General features: G+C 38.9%; 1 protein-coding gene across 1 annotated transcript in view; it reads left to right on the forward strand.

Moving 5' to 3' along the window:
• Positions 1–329: 329 nt before the first annotated feature.
• The window catches only part of Kdm7a (lysine demethylase 7A), a 76881-nt gene continuing 53805 nt past the window's right edge, over positions 330–23405 (forward strand). The window contains exon 1 of the mRNA XM_047561304.1: positions 330–561. Coding sequence (XP_047417260.1) covers positions 368–561 — 194 coding nt within the window. The 5' untranslated portion in view covers positions 330–367. The remainder of the gene's footprint in view (positions 562–23405) is intronic.

The raw sequence follows: 23405 nt of genomic DNA on the forward strand, positions 1-23405 counted from the left end.
CGCGTGTCCTGACGGCGCCTCCGCCTCTCCGGCCCGGAGCCCTTCAGTGGATCGCTCCTCCAGGCCGTCGCGGAGCAAGTGGGGAGCGCGCGCCGCGAGGAGACGACGTGAGCGAGACGCACGGCCCCGCGCCGAGCGCCGGAAGCGGCCGGGCCGGCCTCGCGCGTCGCGCGCGCCGCCCACACCCCGCCGCCGCGGCCTCGCGCGCGCGCGCACTGAGGCGCCCAGGACGCCGCCGCCGCCGCCGCCGCCGCCGCCGCCGCCGCGGCTGCTGCTCCTGCTGCTGCAGGAGGCGGCGCTGGCTGGCGGCTGCGCTCGCTCCAGTCGGCGAGCGGAGCAGCGAGCGAGCGTGTGTGTGTTTTTAAAGATGGCCGGAGCGGCGGCGGCGGTGGCCGCGGGAGCAGCAGCTGGAGCCGCCGCGGCAGCCGTGTCGGTGGCGGCTCCGGGTCGGGCCTCGGCGGCCCCGCCGCCCCCGCCCGTGTACTGTGTGTGCCGGCAGCCGTACGACGTGAACCGCTTCATGATCGAGTGCGATATATGCAAGGACTGGTTCCACGGCAGGTAAATAAACCCCCTCAGCCCCGTCGCCGCCGCCGGCCACCGACCAGCTGCTGCCGCCGCCGGCCGGCCGGCCGCGCCTCCCTCCGGCCGGGCCGCCGCGCTTGCCCCGCACCCTGCGGCCCCGGCGCCGAGCCCTCAGGCCGGGTGGAGGGGCGCGCGGGGCCCCGCGCTCGGCGGGCGCCGGGCAGGCTGCCGAGGGGAGCCGGTGGGCTCGCCCGGCCCGGGCGAAGAGTCGCCACAACAAACAGGAACAAAGGGGGCCGGCGGAGAAGTTGGCAGGGGGGACCCGGGCCGAGGGACGCTCGGGGCGGCGCGGCGGGGACGGTGGCGGGGCGCCGGTAGGGCCGGGAGCCCCTCGCCCGCCGCCGCCCGGGCCGCCGCCGCCCCGCCCCGCTGCGCCCGGGGCTCCGGCCCGACTCGCCGGCCGCCCCGCCGCCTGCCCGGCCGGCCGCCGCGCCTGCCTTGCTTCCGGGCGGCCGCGCTCGCTCTGGCCGCGCGTGTCCCTGCCGCGGGTCCCGTCGCGTCGCGCCCCCTTTCCATCTTTATCAAACTTCCCCGGCCGTCGGGCGGCGGGACGGGGCGGCGGGAGCGGCGCGGCGGGGCCGGGCGAGTAAACAGAGCAACAGTTGCGGCACTCTCGGGGACCTGCGAGGTGCGGCGCGGGGCCCGGGCCGCGGCGGCAGGTCGGCTCCGGGACGGCCACCCTGCAACACACCCCCTGCCGCCGGGGGTGGGCGGAGGGAGTGGGCGGCGGGCCGGAGGGACAGCTCCTCCCGACCCCCCGCGTCGCCCTCGCGCTGCGGCTCAAACTTTACAAAGAGTGCGGTTGCCGTCATCCGCGGGCCGGCGACACCAGGACGGCCCGCGGCGGCGGCCCGGGCGCCGGGGCGTCCAACTTTGGGGCGGCTGCGGCGGCGGTGGCGGACGTTGCCCTCTGATTGCGCCGCGCCGCGGGTTTGACGTTTGTGAGAGCTCGGGCCGCCTCCGCAGCCAGGCCGCCGACTCGTGTGTTTTGTAATCAAAGTGTGAGGCTAATAAAGGGCGGCGCCACAGCCTCTTGACTCCGGCGTGGGAGGATTCGTAGGCATTTAAACAAAGAAACTAGTTGGGGTTGGGCTCCCAAAGTCCTTATTTGGGTGTTGTGGCAAAGCCTGCGGTCACCTTTAGGTGAAGCCGGTTTCCTGGGCACCGTTGGGTGGTGTATCTTGGCGAGAGCACGCTCGCGAGTAGTAGCTGTTATGGTGACTGTGATTGTAGGAAGTGTCCTTTGATTGACAGCAGGACATTTAAATACAGCCTCCGCTCCCCCCTCCCCAATTTTACAGAAACAGTGCACGACCAGGCCAGATGTCTTAGTCTCCCTCTACTGGTCCGGCGAGAGAAAACCATTTAAATTACAGGGTTCTTTTCAGTGTTGAGTTCTAGGTATAGTTTAACTTAATTTTGAAATACCACTTAGTTAAGCAATTTTCAGGTTAGAAGATTCTGGCTTGAAAACAAGACAACACATTACCACTTTATAAGAAGGGCAGCATCCTCATTTTGTATAAAGGTAGTCTCGATTAGTCTGATAAACGATTGAGGAATATTATTGCAGTCTTGCCACTTGTAATTAAGAATAAAGTATCCGTATTTTTTTTTAGTTTAAACTGATGTTTTCCTATATATTTATTATATATAAAAGTGAAATTTCAAGATACCAAATCTTTCCAGTTCTATCACTATATCCTTTGTTCCAGTAAAATATTCTAAGCAACCAGAATAGAGAATAATCCAAACATTTAAGTTCTGTATAGAATAAGAATCAGAATCCATAGTGATTATGTAAATGTTTGTTTTCAAGGAACTATTTTATGAGATTGAGGCTCTTTAAGCTGTACAAGAAACTTACTCCATTATGCAATATAGAGATATGATGGGTAGTAAATTTTAGACTAGACTTTTTAAAGTCTTAATTTAGTTAACTTAATACTATATCCAAACAAGCCTCAGGTATTTTCTACAGGATTTTCGTTACATGCATAAGTACACATTTGTAAACAGGAGAAATTGAAGAGGAAATAAAGAGGGCATATGTGAATGAGACACAGGCCAATACAGGTGTTCTCTCTGCTTTGTCATGTGTTGACTTCATGTCTGTGAAAGTGACTCAAATAATACATTTTGAGCCCAAGGTTTTTATGACCACCAATAATTGAAACTTTAATGTGATTCAAATGTTGAAAGTTAGAAAATATAGTGATATTTCCTACCCTACAAATGGAGTATTTTTTTAGTAAGTTTAATTCTGAAGAATTAAAAAAAACTAATGAATTAAACTATTGGTAGTTTAGGATCTATATATTTTTCCTGGGCTCAGTATTTACTCCAATGTTTAGTGTACCATGAAATGAGTGATTTTTTTAACACATCAGACTCTTCCTTATATATTAATTTAAGCAAATATATGAGATTTGGCCCTTACAGGATGAAAGTATATCTTTAATACCTATGCTCAGGTTTCCTGTGGTTTATAGAAGTGATCCATCAGCAGAGGAGAAAGAAGGGGAGTAGGAAGTTGGATACAGAGAATTGCCTTTACCTGGGTGATTTTTGATAGCTTTATTTCTTTAAATAAAAGAACTTTTTTAAATTTGGGGAGTCAGTGAATCAATATAAATTTTGGTTTATTCTACGTGGAGTTTCTGATACTCAGAAATCTGAAAAGTTGTCCTAATTTCTTCTGATGGAAGAAAGTTCCTTCCTTGATGCTTTTCATAAGGCTGCAGGGGGAATGGAACAGCTTCCTCCAGGTCTGAGGTTTCATTCTTGGTGTTCAGGAATTCCCATCCCTTAGTCTACCCAGATCTTTTTGCAACACTCACCAGGTAGGGTACAGTGTGTAATTGCTACCCTAGGGGCAGTGAGCTGAGGAATTAGCAGAATTTTCCTGGGAAAGTTCCTTCAAACCTAGAGATCAAGTTCTTCTTTTCCAAGTCCTGGGTGGAAGTAGGACAATGAAGTTCTTCCAGATAATGCCTCACCCTCTAATCTCTAGGCTCCATGAATCTAATTTCCATAGCACTTTGATATCATCCCAAGAAAAACTGCATCACTGCACTAAGTAAATGGACTTAGAATATCTTTTGTGTTCCCATTATAGTCAAACATTTTGTTTATTAGCTTTTAAAATCTCATATTTTTATATTTTACTTTTGTTGGAAAGTAATACAAAGGTGCCATGTCTTCCAGAGATAACCTCTATTTTTAACATTTGAGATATGTCTCTAGGTATATTCCCCCCTCACCCCACCCAAGATTGAATTCAGGGACACTTTACACTGAGCTCATCCCCAATCCTTTTTTTTTTTTTATTTTAAGACAGTCTCTCTAAGTTGCCCAGGGTGTCCTTGAACTTGCAATTCTCCTGCCTCAGCCTCTTGAATAGCTAGAATTATAGGCATGTGGCACTATACTTGGCATGTTGCATTGTGTCTGGCATGTATATTCTTTTTTAAAATAATTGGTATTTGTTTTATGCATTCTGTTACCTAACTTTTCTGTTAATATGTACTTTCCCCATGTCTTTAATGTTCTTTGAAAGCATTTTTAGTGGTAGTATAGTGTTTAATTCCATGAAAGTACAATATATTTGAAAATCATTCCCCTTTTAACATTTGCTTTGCTACTTTCTTGTATTTGTTAATGATATGATTGACATGGTTTTAAGAAATTATTGTGGACATCTCTATTTCTGTAGAGTAAACCAGTTAGTTAATACACGTGAGACACTTAGAAGACCTGACATGTGTAAGTTCTCAGTAAGAGTTTTCCTTGAACTAGAATTTTTGGTCAGAAGGTGCAGGTGTTTTTAGACTTTTTGTGTCTTATTACCAGATTGTCCTCTAGAAAGGTTATTCCAATTTATATTCTCATCAGCAGTGCCCACCTTCTAGTTCCCTGCATCCTCACCGGTCTAAGGTGTTACTCATTTTACCTCTCAAAACAAACAGAAACTTTACCAATCTGTAGATAAGTGGATATTTTCACCAAAAGAAGTATCCAAAACTATTCATAGTAATCCCCAAACTGGAACAACAGAAATATCACCAATAATAGTTTGGATAAATTTTAATATATTCATAAAGTGGAATGCTACTGAGCAATAAAAAAGAATGACTATTGATGTACACACTAATGTGGATGAATGTCATAGATGTAAAATGGAGCCAAAGAAGCTAGACACAAAGGAGTATACTGTTTGATTTCATTTTTGTGAAGTTCAAGGACAGGCATAATTGGAGGACAGAAACTAGAGTGTTTACCTTTTCTGGGGTGGATATATGCTGAGAGGGAACTTCTCAGATACAGAGAATGTTTTGTATCTTCCTCTTGGGTGCGGTTACCTGTGTATGGATCTGAAAATCTGAGTTGTTGGTGCACTGAGAATATAAAAAGAAAACTTTTAATGTTTAAAGTATACTTCAATCACTAAAAAGTTTTCATATATGTATATTTTGAAATATTTTTTTAAGTTGTTGTTGGACCTTTATTTTATCTATATATTCACGGTGCTGAGAATCGAACCCAGTGCTCACACTTGCTAGGCAAGTGCTCTACCACTGAGCTACAACTCCAGCACACTAGAAGTTTTTTATTTTTCAACTAAAAAGTTTTAAAAATTAAAAATTTGCCAATTTGGGAGTTGATGCATATTATTTTGTAATTTTGTTTTTTGTTCTTATGTTTTATCATTAAGTATGATGTTGACTTTGGTCTAGTTTGTAGTATACCAGGTTCTTCTCTTGGTGCTAGGAATTTATTGATAAGCTGAACAAAGTCCTTACTCTCTGGTAACATATTCTATCGGGGGAAAGAGGTAAACAAATGCATATGGCAAATGAGTGCAGAGTGCTGTGAAGAAAAAATGAGCTGGAAACAGAGGGAGATAGAGTGGTACTGATGCTGCTCTTATGGTGTGATTAGGGAAGGCCTTGAGGAGACATTTGAGCTCAAGAATGCCAGGCCAGAGGAGAAAGAAGCTCAGTGTCCTGAGGGAGAGCCATGCTTGTCATTTTATAGGAAGAACAAGAACACTCATGTGGAGGGACATGGGGCTCATTGTTGGGTCTCCCAGGCCAGAACTAGTATTTTGGATTTTACTCTGAGTAAATGGTTTGATCTGAGTGGAGAAGTAACTGAGTTGACATAATCTTTAAAAGTATCAGTCTTGGTTTGGGGGCATAACTCAGTGGTAGAGTGCTTGCCTAGTATGCACAGCATCTCAAGCTGACTCTGGCTGCTTGGAGAATAGACTGAGGGAAGGCAAAGGTGAAGGCAGGGAGACCAGTAAGAAGGCTGTTGTAATAATCCAGGTGACTGATGCTTTGAAATGTTCTAGTAGGTTTTGGTAGTTTACAAAGGTCTTATGTTAGTATTTATTCCTGTAACTTGAATGAATAAAGGACTTAATTCATGAACTGAAGAATTTGGGTGGGAGTTTCTTAGGTACTTACCCTGTAGAACCATAGAAACTCACTTGAACACTTAGCAAATGTTTTACCGAGTGCTAGGCGCTGTTCACATTACATTACATGTTTAATTAACTCATCTAATTCTCACATTTACCTTGTTGGATAAATGTCATAATTATCCTGTTTTACAGATGAGGAAACTGAGGGTTAGAGAGTTCAGTAGCTTTCCCAGAGCTGCAAAGCTAGAAGGTGAGAGCATTGGAATGACTAACTGCAGAGCTCATGGCTCATCTAGTAGCTGTCCTGGGTGTCCTCTGCTCCTGGGTAGTACCCAGCCTCAGGAAAACATTAGATGTAAGGGTTTGTTTTTGTCTTGAGGGTGTGCAGATAGAACACATTTGACAGAGTTCCAGGGAGAGATGTCTATAAACTTCTGACTTTTTTTTTTGGCGGGGGGTGGGGGAGTGGGGGGGATGGGGGGTGGATTGACCCAGGGGCACCTAGCCCCTGGGCTACATCCCCAGCCCTTTTTATGTTTCATTTTGAGACAGGGTCTTGCTAAGTTGCTTAGGGCCTCGTTAAGTTGCTGAGGTTGTCTTTGAACTCGTGATCCTGCCTCAGCCTCCCAAGTTGCTGAGATTACAGGCCTGTGCCACCATGCCTGGCAACCTCTTACTTTTTTGGTTCCTTTAAAAAATTATGTTCTTCAGTATAAATATCTAAAAATATGTAACTGCTTTAGGGACAAAATTTTATGTAGTACTTATTTGGAACATTTTCTGATTTAACTTCACTTTCATTTTTGTTATAAAGGGATTTCTTATTAGAGTGTATTTTGATTTTTTAAAAATTAGTTGGGAGTTAGAATTATTTAAAAAATTTGTTTTATAGACATCTGTTCTTAAATGATTACATCTTTTAGTGTTAATATTATAAACTGACTGAATGAACATATCTCTCCATAAGAAAACAAAATGTCCATTTATTGAACTTCTCAACTTCTTTTTTTTGTTAAGACAGTTTATCATGGGGGACAACAGAGTTTTCTCATCAAACACTTTTTATTTTAAACCATTCGTTTGGGACAGATTTCTGCTTCCTGTCCTCTTATAGCCTGTGTTCTTAGATTTGAAATTGAGCTTTCTGATCATCCAAGGGGAGGAATGCTTTTATTTTTGAAGATTTGAAGTGGGGGCTTGAGAATAAGAACAGGTGTAGAGCACTTTGATTATAAAGCGTGCTTTGGTTGATTCTAGCAATTTCAACTCCAAGATAATTTGCACAGCTTTTGAACAGCTGGCGGGTGCTGATCTCACAGCTGCTAGCTACCAAGTTTTGGGTTCTTTTTGGAAGTTACATTTTATTATTGTAGTGATCCTTTACTTTTTTTTTTTTTCTTTTGTGTTAGGATTGAACCAGGCTTCACACATACTAGGCAAGTACTAGATGATATACTAGATATAGCTTGGTTAAGCCATATCTCCAACCCTTTTTATTTTATTTTGAAACAAAGTCTTGTTAAGTTGCCCACACTGGCCTCAAACTTGCGATCCTCTTCCTTCAGCTTCCTGAGTAGCTGGGATTACAGGTGTATGTCACTATGCTAGTTTTTATTTACTTTTCTATTAATAAAAATGTTAATATCCTCATTAATTGTAGTGTAAATTAATAATAACGTGTGTGCGCGCGCACGCGCACGTTTGTGTGAGCCCTAGAAAATAATGTTTAGAAACTGAGGGTTGTTTGGCACTAGGCAGGCTCATTGCTTCTAGGTATTCTCAGTGGACAGAGCTAGGAAATCCACTAATCATCCACATAAATGCACATTTGTATTTGTTTCTGTATCTCTCTGTGTGTAGTGAAAACCACAAATTTTCATAATGATACCTTTGATTTTAGCCCAACAGCACAGGGTTTATTTTAGCCTTTTCCTTTTCCCCTGTTGCAACTTTTTGGCCCAATAGTAAGAAACTCAACTCTCATTATCTACGATAAATATATTTGTTGAATCCCAGTGAATACCTAAAGTAATCCTAGAGTTGCTAACTCATCGCATTGTGAGAAGCAAATTTTCTAAGTATTACAATATTTTTATATAGTTCTTTTTGTCTTTAGTCTTATGCTGTACAGTCAGAATACTGTTTTCCATAATTCTTAGATTAATTCTCTCCTCCCCTACTGTAGTATGCTATCATTTTTCTTTTAATATAGTTAGGTTCGTTTATTACTGTTTATATTGCAGTTTGATTCCTCCCACATTGTAGTTGGCTTTAATTGTTGATTCTTAAAACTATGGTTTTATGAAAGGTATGAGAAATGTCACTCCCACTTCATCCCTCCTATGACTTTCTCAGTCTTCTTTCCATACTTTCTCATTCACACCTTTAAGGGATTAGACCCTTTAGTTTCTGGTTTATCACACGTGTGTTTGAGTATGTGTGTGTGTGTGTGTGTGTGTGTGTGTGTGTTTGTTTTGGTTGTTGTTTTTAACTTATTTTTTGGTTCAGGGGTTTGAATCCAGGACCTTATGAATGCTAAGTCCACGATCAACTCCTGAACCCTGTTTGTGTTTGGTTATTTATTTATTTATTTATTTTTGTTTAATTTTTTTGTGATGCTAGGACTAAACCCAGGGCCTTGCACATGCTAGGCCAAGTGCTTTACCACTGAGCTGCACCCTCACCCTTGTGCTTTTAGTTTGTTTTTCCCACAAATGAGCAGATGCCTGTGTATTTATTTGCTTTCTTTACCTGAAGGATAGCATGTTATAAATGCTTTTTTGTACTTGGCTCCTTTTTTTTACTTAACAGTATATACTGGAAATCACTTCATGTCAGTTCATAGAGATCTTCATTTCTGTATGGTACTCCTTTGTGTGGGTGTGCCATGTCTTTGATCACTTTCTTGTACATGGGCATTGAAGTTTATTTTGCAGTTACAAACAATGTTGCAATTAACTTTGTGCATATGTATTTTCATATTATTGGAGGTATATCTTTAGGTAGATTGGTTAAAGTGGGATTATTTGGTTAAAAGATAATTGCACACGTTGTTTTATTAGGATTACTAGATTTTCTTCCAGAATTGTTGGACTAGTTTGCATTCCTACCAACAGTGTGTGTGAGAGTGCCTCTTTCACCACATCCTTGCCATCAGGATGTGTTGTCCTTTTTAAAATCTCTGCCAATTTGATAGATGAAAAATGGTATCTGTGTTTTAATCTGCATTTCTTTAATTATAAATGAGTTTGAACAATTTTAATGTTTTAGGGCCTCTTAAGGAATCATTTCTGATTGTCTCAGGTTTTTGGTCCTTTGTCCCTTACTTTTTAAGAACTTTTTATATATTAGATATATTAACCCTTGTGGTGTGTTCTAAATATTCTCTGCCAGTTTTTACTTGTCTTTTGGTTTCGTTAATGGTGAGTTTTTTCCTGCTCATACAGTTTTTAAAAATAGTTATGTAGTCATATTTATTAGTCTTTTCTTTTAGTAAAAAGTGAAAGATTTATATGATTCAAAGAGAAACCAGAGTATTATCAACCTTTTATTTTAATTGACTCTGGATTTTGAGTCATATTAACAATCTGTTCTCTACACCAAGGAGAAAGAATTTTATCCATTTTCTTCAATAATATGTGTATGGTTTTGCTTTTTATTTTATTTTATTTTTTTATTTTATTTATTTATTTATTGTAAACAAATGGGATATATGTTGTTTCTCTATTTGTACATGGCGTAAAGGCATACCATTTGTGTAATCATAAATTTACATAGGGTAATGTTGTTTGATTCATTCTGTTATTTTTTTTCCCTTCTCCCCACCCCTCCCACCCCTCTTTTCCCTCTATACAGTCCTTCCTTCCTCCATTCTTGCCCCCCTCCCTAACCCTAACTCTAACCCTAACACTAACCCCTCCCACCCCCCATTATGTGTCATCATCCACTTATTAGCGATATCATTTGTCCTTTGATTTTTTGAGATTGGCTTATCTCATGCCTGCAAATGCCATAATTTTATCATTCTTTATGGCTTAGTAATATTCCATTGTATATACCACATTTTCTTTATCCATTCATCAATTGAAGAACATCTAGGTTGGTTCCACAATCTGGCTATTGTGAACTGAGCAGCTATGAATGGTTTTACTTTTTAAATTTAGATCCTGATCCATTTGGATTTTCTTTTTGTATATGGCATGAAATAGAAATATAATTTTATTTTTTCCTAAATGAATATCCAGTTGTCCTAGCACTGTTTATTGAAAAAGTCCATATTTTTTTTTGGTGATTTGCTCCAGTGATTTGATATGCCCGAAGTGTGTGTGTGTGTGTTACACCAAAAATTCCATGCTTTCTATCTGTTCTACCTGTCAATCCCTTCATGTACCAGTATCACTTTCTTTTTTTTTAAACTACAGGGAATTGAACTCAAGGGCACTCGACCACTAAGCTACATCCCCAGTCCTATTTTATTTAGAGACAGGGTCTCATTGAGTTGCTTAGAGCCTCGCTTTTGCTGAGGCTTACTTTGAACTGGAGATCCTCCTGCCTCAGCCTCCTGAGTACAGAAGTAAAATGAGGGCTGGGGCTGTAGCTCAGTGCTAGAGCACTCAGTAAGTGTAAGGCACTGGGTTTGATTCACAGCAGCACTTATAAATTAGAAAAATAAAAATCCATTGATAAGTAAAAAATATTTTTTTAAAAAAGAGGTTCATATCATATGCAAATAGAGGCGGTTTTGCTTGTTTATTCTGCCTCTGATTTCTCTTACATAATTGCACAGGCTTACATCACTAGTTCAGAGTGGGGTGTCAGCCGAGATAGTTCTGTTCCTGATCTTAGTGGAAATGCCTCTCTGTCCTTATGAAAGAAGATACTAACTGTAGGACTGATTTTTTCATATTAGGAAAGTTCTTTTTAATTTCTGTATTTATTTATTTAAGTGTTTTTGTCATAAATGGATGCTGAATTTTGTCAAAGACTGCTTAAGCATTTGTGGAGATAACCAGTACACCTTTTTCCTTAAATCTGTTAATATAACCATTTTAAGTGTAACTCTTCAGTAGCTGTTATGAGTAACAGTCTCGTGGGTAAATAATCTTAACTACTTGATTCACTGTTGGGTATTTAAATCATACCTTGTTGATGCTCTGTACCTAAATTTAAAAATATTTTCCTGTATCTAAATTTAAAAAGATCATGGCCTTTGATAGTTTTTAGAATAAAACAAAACTGACATTAGTGACATACAGAAACAAAGAAACTCTGAGCAAGCAAATGAATATAATAGGATCCCCAAAGCATTAATGACCAGGAATTTCCTTAATACAGCGTTTTCTTTTACTCCTTCCTGCTTGTCTCCTCCCCCATACCACAGAGTGTTTTGTAAACCTGTATTTGTGACAGGGGGTTAAGGTGAAAGTTCTCAAGATTTTGTCTCTGTGCTGGTTTATTATTTACTGAATGTTACTTTGGTCATTTTTTTTTTTTTTTCTTTTTAGAGAAAATTTCAAACAGACAAAAGTAGAATAGTATAGTATGCTTTTAGGTATCCAGTTTTGTCCTCCAGGGAGCACTTGGCAATATCTAGAAACATTTTTAATTTGGGGCAGAAGGGTGATTTTTCCTGGCATCTAATAGGTAGAGGGCAGGAATACTGCTAAATGTATGCGCTGTAGCCCTGGTCCCGAATGACCATATGTGTTCCTGTTGAGAACCCTGATCTGTGAATTTTCCTTTTGTGTCTCCCTTTTCCCTTTTGTAGTCTACTTCAGAAAGTACTTGTCCTATAAAATTTTCAGTTTTTGGATATTGCTGATTTACATCCCTACAGTGTCTTTTAATATGTTCTTCTCTGTACTCTGTAACCTGTTTCTTTCTTTCCTGTAAATTGGTAGTTGACTCTAGAGAAGGTTGATTAGATTCAGGTTTTTCCCTTCAAGAATATTTATAGCTGAGTGATGGAGTCTTCTATCTTCCATCTTCTAAGACTTAAAATGTCTAGTGGTTTCTTTTTTGGCATGTTTGTGGCCATCATGAATGCTAAAATAGTAATGGAAAATAATATTTTAATTAAAAAGTTCTTTCTCAGCTGCAATACTTCTATGAAGAGAAAAATGTCCTTCAACTGTTCTTCATTTACTTAGTTGTACAGTTTATATAGGACAGGCAGAATTAAATACTAGGTTTTACCCTTATCATTAGTAGTTAAAAATTAATCAGATCATTAGCATTCTCTATTGTTATTACTTAAAAGAGAAATTAAATGTATAATATTTATTAGTTTTAAGTTATACAGAGAAGTAGAAAGATGGATATAAAAGGGTTCTTGTCTCATTTGACCACATAACCTATCATTAAAGTAACAACAACAAAAACGGGGGCATGGCAGCTACTGGGAATGATGAGGAGAGAGGATCGTTTGAACTCCACAAGACCCTGTATTAAAACATTAGCAACACAAAACAAAACAAAATATCTGGGAAGAAATTCAAGAAATATAGAGAGATTGAAAAGTGAAAATCATTTGTCTCTTTCCTGCAGTCCCAACCCCAGTGATTAACACCATTAGGTAAAAAGTTTGGAGTTTTCATCCAGAGGATGAGGTCATACTATAAACCTGTTTCTGTATCTTTCATTTATTAAAATTTTCTGGGGATCTAGTAAAGCTGTTATGCTAACATGTACAAATTCTTCCTTTTTAGTAGTTGCACAAAATTCCATTTTGTGGATTTGCCCTATGTTGATTGTGTGGTTTTTTTTTTTTTTTTTTTTTTTGGACTGGGTTCTCTCTCTCTTTTTCTTACTGTATGAAATATATATATATATGCATATATATGTATACGTTTATGTAAATAGATATATATATTTGTGCATATATTTAGCTTTTTTTTGGGTAATCATTTGAATATCCTTAAAACAAGTTTATAGCATTAATAGATTTTGAAAATTTTAAAATTTGTAATCATATTAAAATTTGTGTTCAAAAGGGACCATTGATCAAAGACAGGAAACATAACACTGATACATAAATTTGATGAACTTAAATATACAATGCAAATGTAAGATTCTTCTTTACCAGGACTCTTAAGTTGTATTTATTTGATAATTCTGATACATCAAAAATCAGTGTTAGAACTGAGACCTTCCTGGAAATAAATGCTATATTGGTGATGATACCTTCCTTGGGGGTAACTTAATTGTCTGCTTCTAAATTGTCACCTCTAAAAGTGAAACCCAAAGTGGAGAAATTTTGAGTTGTTTTTTGGGCTCTTCCTAAGATGTATTTCATGCTGCACAGTCTCATTGTGATTAATAAAGTGCACATTTGGGTAGGGGGCAGGGGGATCATCTTCTGGAAACTCCAGTAGATTATATTAATATCTGTTGGTTTTATATAGAAGAAAGGGAGAAGGGAAAGAGTGAGTGGATGGACAAAGGGAAGAAGTGTTCTTTTCTATGTATTCACTTTCAATTTGGAGAATGATGTGAAGCGTTTTCAATTGACAGTCCTTGCTTGAGTGTCCATTTGATTACTGTTCTAAACTCATGCTAAAAAAATTCAATATTAGAGAAAAAACAGTGACATTATAACCAATTTATATTTTATAGTGGGGAAGGGGGATGAAACACTTTCAGAGTTTTGTGTGAAGTGCTTCTTTTCCTTTATAATTTAGAAATGTCATTTTTCTGAAGCACAAAACACAGGAATTCCAAACATCTAAAATATTGACTCCTCTTTACCAGTTAGTAATCATAACAATTTGATACCATGTGCAATAAAATCATGGAATTTCAAAAACTGGGAGAATCTATAGCATTGTAGATCATTTTGTGTGTGTGTGTGTGTGTGTGTGTGTGTGCACGCATTGGAAATTGAAGCTAGATCCTTGTGCATACTAGGCAAGTACTGTACTACTGAGCTATACCCCCAGCCTTCATTTGGTGTTTTTAATGTGCAAAAACTGTTGTCTGATGAGTGGTTGCTGTTTTACAGAGCAATAGGAATGTGGTCCAGTGTGGTCCTTTTGATTTATATAGCTTCCCATGGATTCCTTAATATTATATTAAAAGGAAAATAAAATGATCCTGGAGATCTCCCTGGAAGTCCTGGAGATAGTCCCATTACACAGGAACCCTGCAGGCTATTGGAAAAAAAGTCATGAACAAAGTTCAGAAAAGCAAAATAGTTTGGATAGCATCCTGAGTCCCTGAATTACAAAGTATAGAACACAAGGTACTCTTGAAGCAAAGGCTTTCTGGCCAGTTCCCATCAATGGCTTCAAAAACTTCCTGGGGTGATCACATGGGCGCTTTCTCCCCTAAAGATTGAGTTTGTGAGTTCCTGGGCTTTTTTTCCTCTGTGAGCTGCCAGAGTGTGTTACCTGTCATATGTAGACATAAAACAAGGGAGCAGTGGCAGGGGATGGTATCAAACAGATTTTTGTAGGCTCCCACAGGCCATAGAAAGGCTTTTACTTTAAGTGAAATGGAATTCTTTTGAGGTGTCAATAAGTAGAGTAACAGGACCAGTTTACATGTATCCCTCAGGTTTCTAGAGGTCAGGAGGAAGGAGATTAGTTAACTGGAGTCTACTGCAGTAATCTCATCTTATACAGGGGCGGTAATGGTGAAGGTGATGTAAAGTGCTGAAGGTATTCGAAGGTATGCCATTAGAATTTAGCTGAAGATTTTAAAGCAGATCTTGAGAGAAGAACCAAGGATGACTTCAAAGATTCTATCCTAAACTGCTTGAAGGATTGCCATTAAGTGAGATGGAGAGGACTGCAGGAGGAATAGGCTCATTGGGAAGGGAATTCTATAGGATACGCTTTAGGTTGAGATGCTTATTATCCAGTTCACATAGAGATATGAAGATGGTAATTATGTGTTCAAGACTAGAGCTCAGGGGATAAAATTTAGGACTTATTCCTGTACAAACTCCTACTTGTTTCTCAGGCCTTGGGGCCCTTGCATTTGCTTAGAACATCCCTCAGATATTACAAGGCTTGCTCCTGAACTTCTGCTAGTGTTTTCTTTCTTTCTTTCTTTTTTATTGTCATCTTCTCACTGAGGCCTTGCCTAACCACTCTTATATAAAATAGAAATTCCCCTACCCTCTGGCACTCTTTTTTTCCATTGCACTTATTATCTTCAGACATACCATATCTTTACTTGTTTGGTTTTAAAATTTCAAGAGTAGACATTTGATTTGTTGATTTTATTATTACTGCATTTTCATTGTCCGGATTGTGCTTTGAATGAGTAAATGTGAGCCAGTAATAGGCATTTTGGATTCCTTTGAAGGCACAAAATTTGTTTGTTTCTTTCCTGTTTTTGCAGTATTGAGTACTGAACTCCGGGAGCTCATGACTGAGCTATATCCCCAGCCCTTTTTGAGACAGGATCTCACCAAGTTGCACAGACTGGCCTTGAACTTGCTATCCCTCCTGCCTTAGCCTCCCAAATAATTGGGATTACAGGTGTATAACACTGTCCCTGGCACATGTTTATCTCTTGATAAAGGAAAGAAGGTGGTGTCAAATGTGTGCTTTACCCACCTACAATTTTACGGCGTGCATCTTTGTCTCTTAGTATGTCACTTCCTTGCTTTTGCCTTCTTCCATAGGTTTGGTTATCTTCTAGCTTCCTCTTCTTGACCCAGTCTTTTACCTAGCCCTAGTCTCTCGATTTTCCTCCTTATTCTTAGAGCCATCTCTCTCAATATCTTCTGTTCCCTCACCCCACCACCTATTTAAATGTAATTTAGCATAACATTTGTTCTCATATGAAAAGCTTCTCTGGACATTCCCTGTTCATCAGCATAATTTCCCCATTCTTAAATATTTCCTAAAGTGCTCCTTGCTTTGGGGAACTTAAGATAGCTTGTGTATTTTAGTCCTTTTTGTCTAAAAGACAAAAAGTCCTTTCTTTACCTGCTCCACATCTCAGTCTTCTACATGATGGTCCAGTTCAGTCTAGAGGTGAGTCTGCCTCACTGGTAGGACAAGATTTGTCTTTAAAACTCATCAAATTTGGGGGGGTACTGGGGATCGAATTCAGGGGCACACAACCACTAAGCCATACCCCTAGCCCTATTTTGTATTTTATTTAGAGACAGGGTCTCACTAAGTTGCTTAGCACCTTGCTTTTGCTGAGACTGGCTTTGAATTTGAGATCCTTTTGCCTCAACTTCTCAAGCCACTGGGATTACAGGCATGCATCACTGTACCCAGAAAAACTCATCCATTTTATTTTTGTCTCCGGAACGACATATAGTAAGTTGCTAAGAATGATTATTTTTCCCTTTGGAAAATTCCTGAGGTCCAAAGATGGTTCTTTTTCTCTTATATAAATCAATTGTGGATTTCCTTATCAGGAGGAACAATTTTAGTATTAAATATTGCTTATTATTCATATTATTATTAAATATTACTTATGTTGAATTATGTATTAAATATTGCTTAAGATTATTTACTTAATCTATACCTGCTTACCTATAATAAATATTATACTTATTTTGTGTATATTCTTATGCTGTCTTTATCACAGAGAGGTGATGGGACATCAGAGGAAGTGGGAAGAGCACAATGGGTATTGAGAGGAGCATGCGTGTGCAAAGAATTAGCGGGTTAAATATGTTTGGAGTAGAATTTCACATAGGTTAACAGGCTCTTTAGAGCCCCACCCATATCCCTGACTTTCTCTGTTTCTCTGTGTCTTTATCTCTGCAATATTTATTGCTAAAGCACCAGAGATTTGGCCTGAGGGCCTTCTTTGGCTGCAGTTGCTCAGCAGCTTGCACTTGAAGCAGGCTTGAAATACTGGGATGTTAATGCCTCTGGGATAGCCCTCAAACATTGTCTAAGGGGAAACAGTAGGTAAGCAAGCTTACTCTTCTGTTGGGTGAGACCACTCTAAAGCCCTTTCTGCATAGTCTTTCAGATGTCCCCAGAGGGTAGATGCTTGTTAAGGTACACTCTGTGTCTTGTTCCCCTTCCCTGCTGTCTCACCCTTCCACTTTCCTACTAGTGCTTCCAGGTGATTACCTCCCATGTGAATGGCTACTTATACTCAAATCGGATCTCAAGATCTGCTTCTGGGGGACTCCAAACTAAAGCAGTAGATAAATTATTGAGAATAAAGGTGATAAATGAGAAATGCTGGATTTGAAAGGAGAGTTTGGGGAACTGAGGGTGTAGCTCTGTAGTAGCACTTGCCAAACTGTTTGAGGGCCTGGGTTCCAAAGGTGGGTGGGAGAAGAATTTGGATTTCATTGATAACTGGTTTTTGACATGATAGTTATGGTTGTGCATTAATATCTGTGTAGCGATATGACTTCATTTACTTACATCTGTGTGCAAATGTGTTATGAATGTGGCTTTCAGAATAGATTATGAAAACTGCTTCCTTACTTCATGGAATAACTTTTTGGTCTTGCCACTTTGAAAAGATATCCTGCCTTGAAGTTACAGTGTGATTTTATTTTAATTCGAAGCTGTTGTTTCTGTTTTATTTCTCTCTTCCTTTCATATCCCATGTTAATCAAAGCATTAGAAATGCCCCATAGCAGGAAGTAACCTTTAACATGGGAACACTGCAATAAATTGTTAACACTGCACAGGTTAATTAGCGCATACAAAAACTAGCAGCTATTTTACCTTCTTTGGGAAATGGTATGGTCTATTTAAATCAGATTTTCATCTAACTGAAGGTTTTACTTGCAAAGCAACTGAGTGTCCTTAGAAAAGTACTCAGGAGATAAACTTCTTTATGTGTCAACTATTTTTAGGATTTTGATATATATATTATGCTCTTCTTAATAGAATAGTACACTAATTTTGGTGACTGAGTATCATGGACCTTAGTTATTTTCTGTGTGATGTGGGCTTTTGGACTGTTTGTGTACTAAGGAGCCTCAGACTAGTGGGTATTTATTCATAGGGTTTCATCTCCTTTTTTGCAGTTTATTTTTCCTACTGCTTCTTAGTCTGCTTTGATCAGCCCCTGCTTCTGCTTCTAATTTTCTGTTCTCATAACTAGAGCATAACTTAAGATTTCTGTGGGGAATCAGACAGAGGACTTCTTAAACTGCCCACTCCATCATTCTGATACATTGGTGACAATAGTATGGGGCCTAACCAGGGAATAGAGTTAAGCCAAGCTAAAAAGTTTTGCCAGATACCCTTTAAATAGGCTTGGCAGTTGGGATTGGAATTTTTGAAGCAAGTTTGCATGGTACTAGATAGTAGCTTTGAAGTCTTCCTAGGATAGAAGCTGTGCCTGGTAGTAAGGATAGTCTAGCCTTCTAGGTTATTTTACCCAAAACACAATCAGATGGTTGGTTTATATGTATATATATATCTTTTATTTTGCATCTTACTTTTTATTTTGGTTTTGTATTTTGATAAAATTGGTAGCTCCTTAAGGTAAGAATACTCAGCCTTTAGGCTTCAGCTTAGAAAGTGTCCTGTAAATACTTGGTAATTATATTGTAATATGAATAATTTAAAGTTGGATGCAGTGGTGCACACCTATAATCCCAGCTACTCAGGAAACAGTGACAGGAAGATCACAAGTTCGCGGCCAGCCTGGGCAATTTATCAAAACCCTCAAAATAAACAATAAAAGGGTTGGGGATGTTTAACTCAAAAGGACTGAGGATGTGATAGAGTGCCCCTGGGTTCAATTCCCAGTACTGGAAAAAGAAAACAATAATAATTTGAGACAAATGTCTTTGCTAAGTTTTGAGGTTAAAAAGTTTAAAAAGATTTGGCTCAAATGTGCTTTGCTGGCAGTCAGTAAATGCTTGGTAATGCTGTCACTAATTTCCTGTTGTTAATACAATGCATTTGATTTCTTGGTACTTTGTATCAATTGTAAAATGGTCAAACAAAAATTAAGCCTTAAAATTTTTGAAATTATAACAAGGATAAAAACATTAAATTTGTAATAGTAAACTTTTCACAGCTTGTGAGTCTGAAAATTAACCTAAAGCACTTTCCTAAGGTGGAAAGTAATAGCCTGATGAAGTGTTTCATGGAAAAAAAAAAAAAAAAAAAAAAAAAAAAGACAGACAGACTTGAGGTCAGAATGTGGTATTTATCACTTACGTTAGATACCCATCATGGAACTCTGGAGTGCTGGTTAACTTGTTGAATTCTCTTGAGAAACCCTGCTGGTAAATAAAGGTGATTTGACTTAACCCAGTGTTTCTCAGTGTTATCAATTACAGAATTTTTTTGGTGCGTATCTTTGACTCCTGTGGAACAGTTTTAAAAATGTTCTTTTGGGAGAATTATGTATAGGCAGTCGTTGTCCTCACTTTAACTGTTGTGGTATGCACAAAATTCCCTTATATGCCTTAAATAACACCAGTTCCCCAGAATTCAAATTACAGTCGACATGACATATTACCTATGAATGCGTGAAGTACAGACTTGCTACTACCTCTTTAGCGTGCAGATCCAAAATCACTTTATAAGTAAGAGTTGTACATCTGCTCTTCAGTTCACCCAGACAGGAAAGCATGTTGTGCTGCCTTCTTGCCTTCCAGTAACAAACTCACAGGACTTATTACCAAAATAATCAAAAGAGGAAAGTGGCCAGTAAAAATGAAAGTGCAGCAAAGAAACAAAAAGTGATCTTGCTGGAAGTGAAATTGAATTGGGCCTGACTGGAGTAATAACATAAATAACTGACACAGAAATATTGACACTACCAACCCTGGAGTGACTCTAACCATCTAGTCAGAGGCACTTAGTGAAGGCACACTTAATCAGCACAATGTTTTAAAGTGTACTAAAAAAATATTATTTATTATTCTTTGTTCCTTTCTATATTGTAACCAACAGTATGAAAGGTTTTAATGCTTTGACAAACATTTTTCAAGGTCATGGAACAATTGTAATTTCCACCATTGATTATTAAGATGGCTTTGTATAATTATTTTTATGGTCCTATGCTATCTTGCAAAGCATGGACTGCCTGTATTTCTCTTACGTTTATCAGTCATCCATCATCTGACCTTTAGTGGAAATTAAGAGTTAATGGACTTTGAGGAACCTGAAATGACAAACTATCTTTTGAATGAAATCAATATATAAATAAGTAAAACGTCCTTCTTTTTTTGAATATTGCATACTTTACTGTCTCTCTGACTTGTATGTTTTGAAATAAGATGGTCTGGTGCTTGCTATTGGATTTTTCCACATATGTTAGTGGTACTAACTATTGATGGGCATTGATGGGCATTTCTGATTTTTAATTGTATTGAAATTCTTTGAGATCTCCTGAGTCACATATGAAATTGCACTTTGGAATGTTTGTTATGGATTATGTCAGGATTTCTGTGGTCCAAATCCCTCATCAAGAATGAAAAAGCATGCTAACAGTATTAAGTCCCCTGAAGCATGCTACATTAGTTTCTGCCCTACAGGAAGTTCTCTAATATGAATGCTTGTGCTTGGCTTGACATGTGGTCTTTCCTTTAAATGCAGGCCCTGGGACTATTACATATGATATGAGAAAGGTTAGTAGAAAGATATGATCTGTTTGATCTGCTTTAGTTGATTCCAGTCCTTGGCAGCTGACACATCACTAAGTGTCCTAGATATAAACATCACTTTTGACTGTCTGTTAACTTTTATTCCGTGGGATAGTCTCTTTGCCCCACATATATTAAATTTTCTGTAGGTGTCATTTAGTCCTAGAAAATATAGCTTTCCTTCCTGTACTCAGAATGGGAAGTAAAACTGCAACTGGATTGCGGTGTATCTGATGGCTATTGGTTCATCTTTTTAAAATCTATTTCTGTATCTATTATCTATAGATAATCTGTTTGGAGAATCAAGTTATTATAGGGGTACTTGGGAGCTACATGAAAGGGAAGAAAAAGCATGAAAGGAAAACAAAGTAAATGAGCATTTTATATAAATTTGTAATGAATAGGGACTGCTTCTATACAAAAGGATTATACATACAACTAAACCTGCAGTAAAGATACTGCATCCTTTTTCATTGACAAAAAATATGAGGATTTCAGAATAAGATCTTGAAAGGACAGTTAATCAATTCTTTTATTTTCCCCCCTCACATTCATTTTCTAGTCCTTCATATTTGCAAAATACATATTTAAGCAGTCTCCAGGTTAGATGCCCAAAGTAATGCCTCCCCAATGTGCTTTGCATTCTTGCTTTGTATCAATCAGTACATATTTTGTGTGGATTCACTGTGGAATCAGCTTTAGATAGATGTGTTGAGAGTAGGAAATTCTGAATTATGTATTAAGTATTACCCATTTAGGAGCCTGAAGTCTAATTGGAGTAACAGAGTTTTCACAGGAAATAGTTGTGAATAAGGTACTCTCCTAGCCTCTGTGCTAGGGTTTTAGGTCAGTAGTTCCCCAGTGCCATTTTTTTTTTGATGAGCTGGCTGCAAAAGAATCACCTGGGGAACTTGTTAAGAATAAAAATTATTGGGCCAACCCTTACCTTTTCCCTGTAGATTAAAGGTGGGGCTCAGTAATGTGTTTTTCCTTTTCTTTTTCTTTCTTTCTTTTTTTTTTTTTTTTTAATAACAAATGCATAGTGCAGATTTCAAAAATAGAAAGCTATGTGGTGAAAATCCTCTCTTCAATTCTTCATCCATTCATCCTTCTTTCCCAGATGCAGCCCTCTTACCATTTTTTTTTTTTTTTTGCATCTATTTCAAGACATACACCTTGTATCTACAAATGTGTGTTTGTAGGGGGAATACTATAAAACTGTCCTGCACCTGGCATTTGTTGTTTTGTAATGTATTTTGTAGCTCTTCCCATAGCCCTTCTTATAGAGCTGCTTCATTCTTTTGAAAGGCTCTGGAAAAGCTCTGCAGGGGATTCTAATGCCAGGATTGGGAGCCACAGTTAGACCAAATTTATTAAAGGGTTCAGAAAAAGTGTTCTTGGAATGTTAATTCTTGAGTCTTGCATTTCATAAGGAGCTGGACTAGCAAATATTTCATGAACTTTTAGATTCAAACAAACTTTTGTATAAAAGTTTCTTCCTTGCAACAGTTATTAGGTAGAATTCATCAGTCAAAAATATATGAAGGCAGTAGCATGTATTGGTTTATTTCTTTGAGGAGATAACTTGTGTTGATGGAATCAGCTGGAAGCAAGAATTTTCCACCTTTGAGCTCTAGTTCTTTTGTTTTTCCTTGATGTTAAGGGAGGGAGGGTGGTGTGAACAGAGAAGGCAAAAGACATTTAGTACATTATACCAAAAATTTTGCTCTGTAAAGTGGTAATTTTGGGGACTGGAGGTGTAGCTTAGTAGCAGAGCACTTTATGCCTAGCATGTATGAGCTCCTGGATTCAATCCCCAGCACCACAGGAAAAAAAAATCATTATATTCTACATGTCTTTCACTCTAATATCTATGTGTAAGAGATATATTTACATCTGTTGTTAGACCCTTACATGCTGATACATTTTTGATAATGTACTTTTTAATTCCATCAATTTAAAAACACTGCCAAGCAAACCTTTACAAAACTGACACTGCTTATCCTTTAACATCATGGCAAGTTTTTTCTCCTCCAAGATGATTTATAAAATTCTAAATTATATTTTCACATAATATTCATTTTAGGAAGACTTTGTTGCTGTTTCTTTTATTATCCTTCTTTTGTATCACTAGTTATATATAAAAGTATAGTTTTTATTTCCACAGAATAACAGGCGCACTGGTCACTGTTTGCATTATAACTTCCCTTAGTCTCTGTGGACACACCTAATATGGAGCTGGAGAGATGTAAAGTTGACTGGTGAAGAAGAACTAGCAAGTGTTAGCTTGAGAGGTAGAAAGGCTAGTGGAATGACCACAAGTCATTTTTAGATGCTTCAGAAATGTTATACACCATTTCCTTCTTTGGAACATTCAATAGAAATTATTACTTTCATGAGAGAGTGGTTTATTTGTACTTATTCATAATTTGCATTGCCTACTCTGTGTTCAGTGTCAAGAGACAAGGACAAGTGGAAAAGCAAGTATGTCTTCTGCACTCAGAAAGCCAAAAGTTTAAGGTGCCAGCATAGAAATCATGTTTGACACATGTGTTTCATGTATTCATCATGAAATGATTTCATTAGAAGCTAGTTGACAGAATTTTTAGTTTGTTGTTGTTGTTCTTTTTAGTGATACATGGCAGTAGAATGTATTTTTGCGTCTTGTATATACATGGAGTATAACTGGGATCATGTACTTGGAACTGAGAGAGTCTTAGGGAGTTCAGTTCAGGAGGCAGGGTATACAAAATAGCCCAATGTTAGGCCAGAATGAGTGAAAATGTATATCAGTGAAATGTTGAAGGGCTTCCTGTGGGGTGCTCAAGAGTGGTTTCATCGAGG

Source organism: Sciurus carolinensis, chromosome 8 (genome assembly GCF_902686445.1).
Source record: "Sciurus carolinensis chromosome 8, mSciCar1.2, whole genome shotgun sequence".
Lineage (NCBI taxonomy): Eukaryota > Metazoa > Chordata > Mammalia > Rodentia > Sciuridae > Sciurus > Sciurus carolinensis.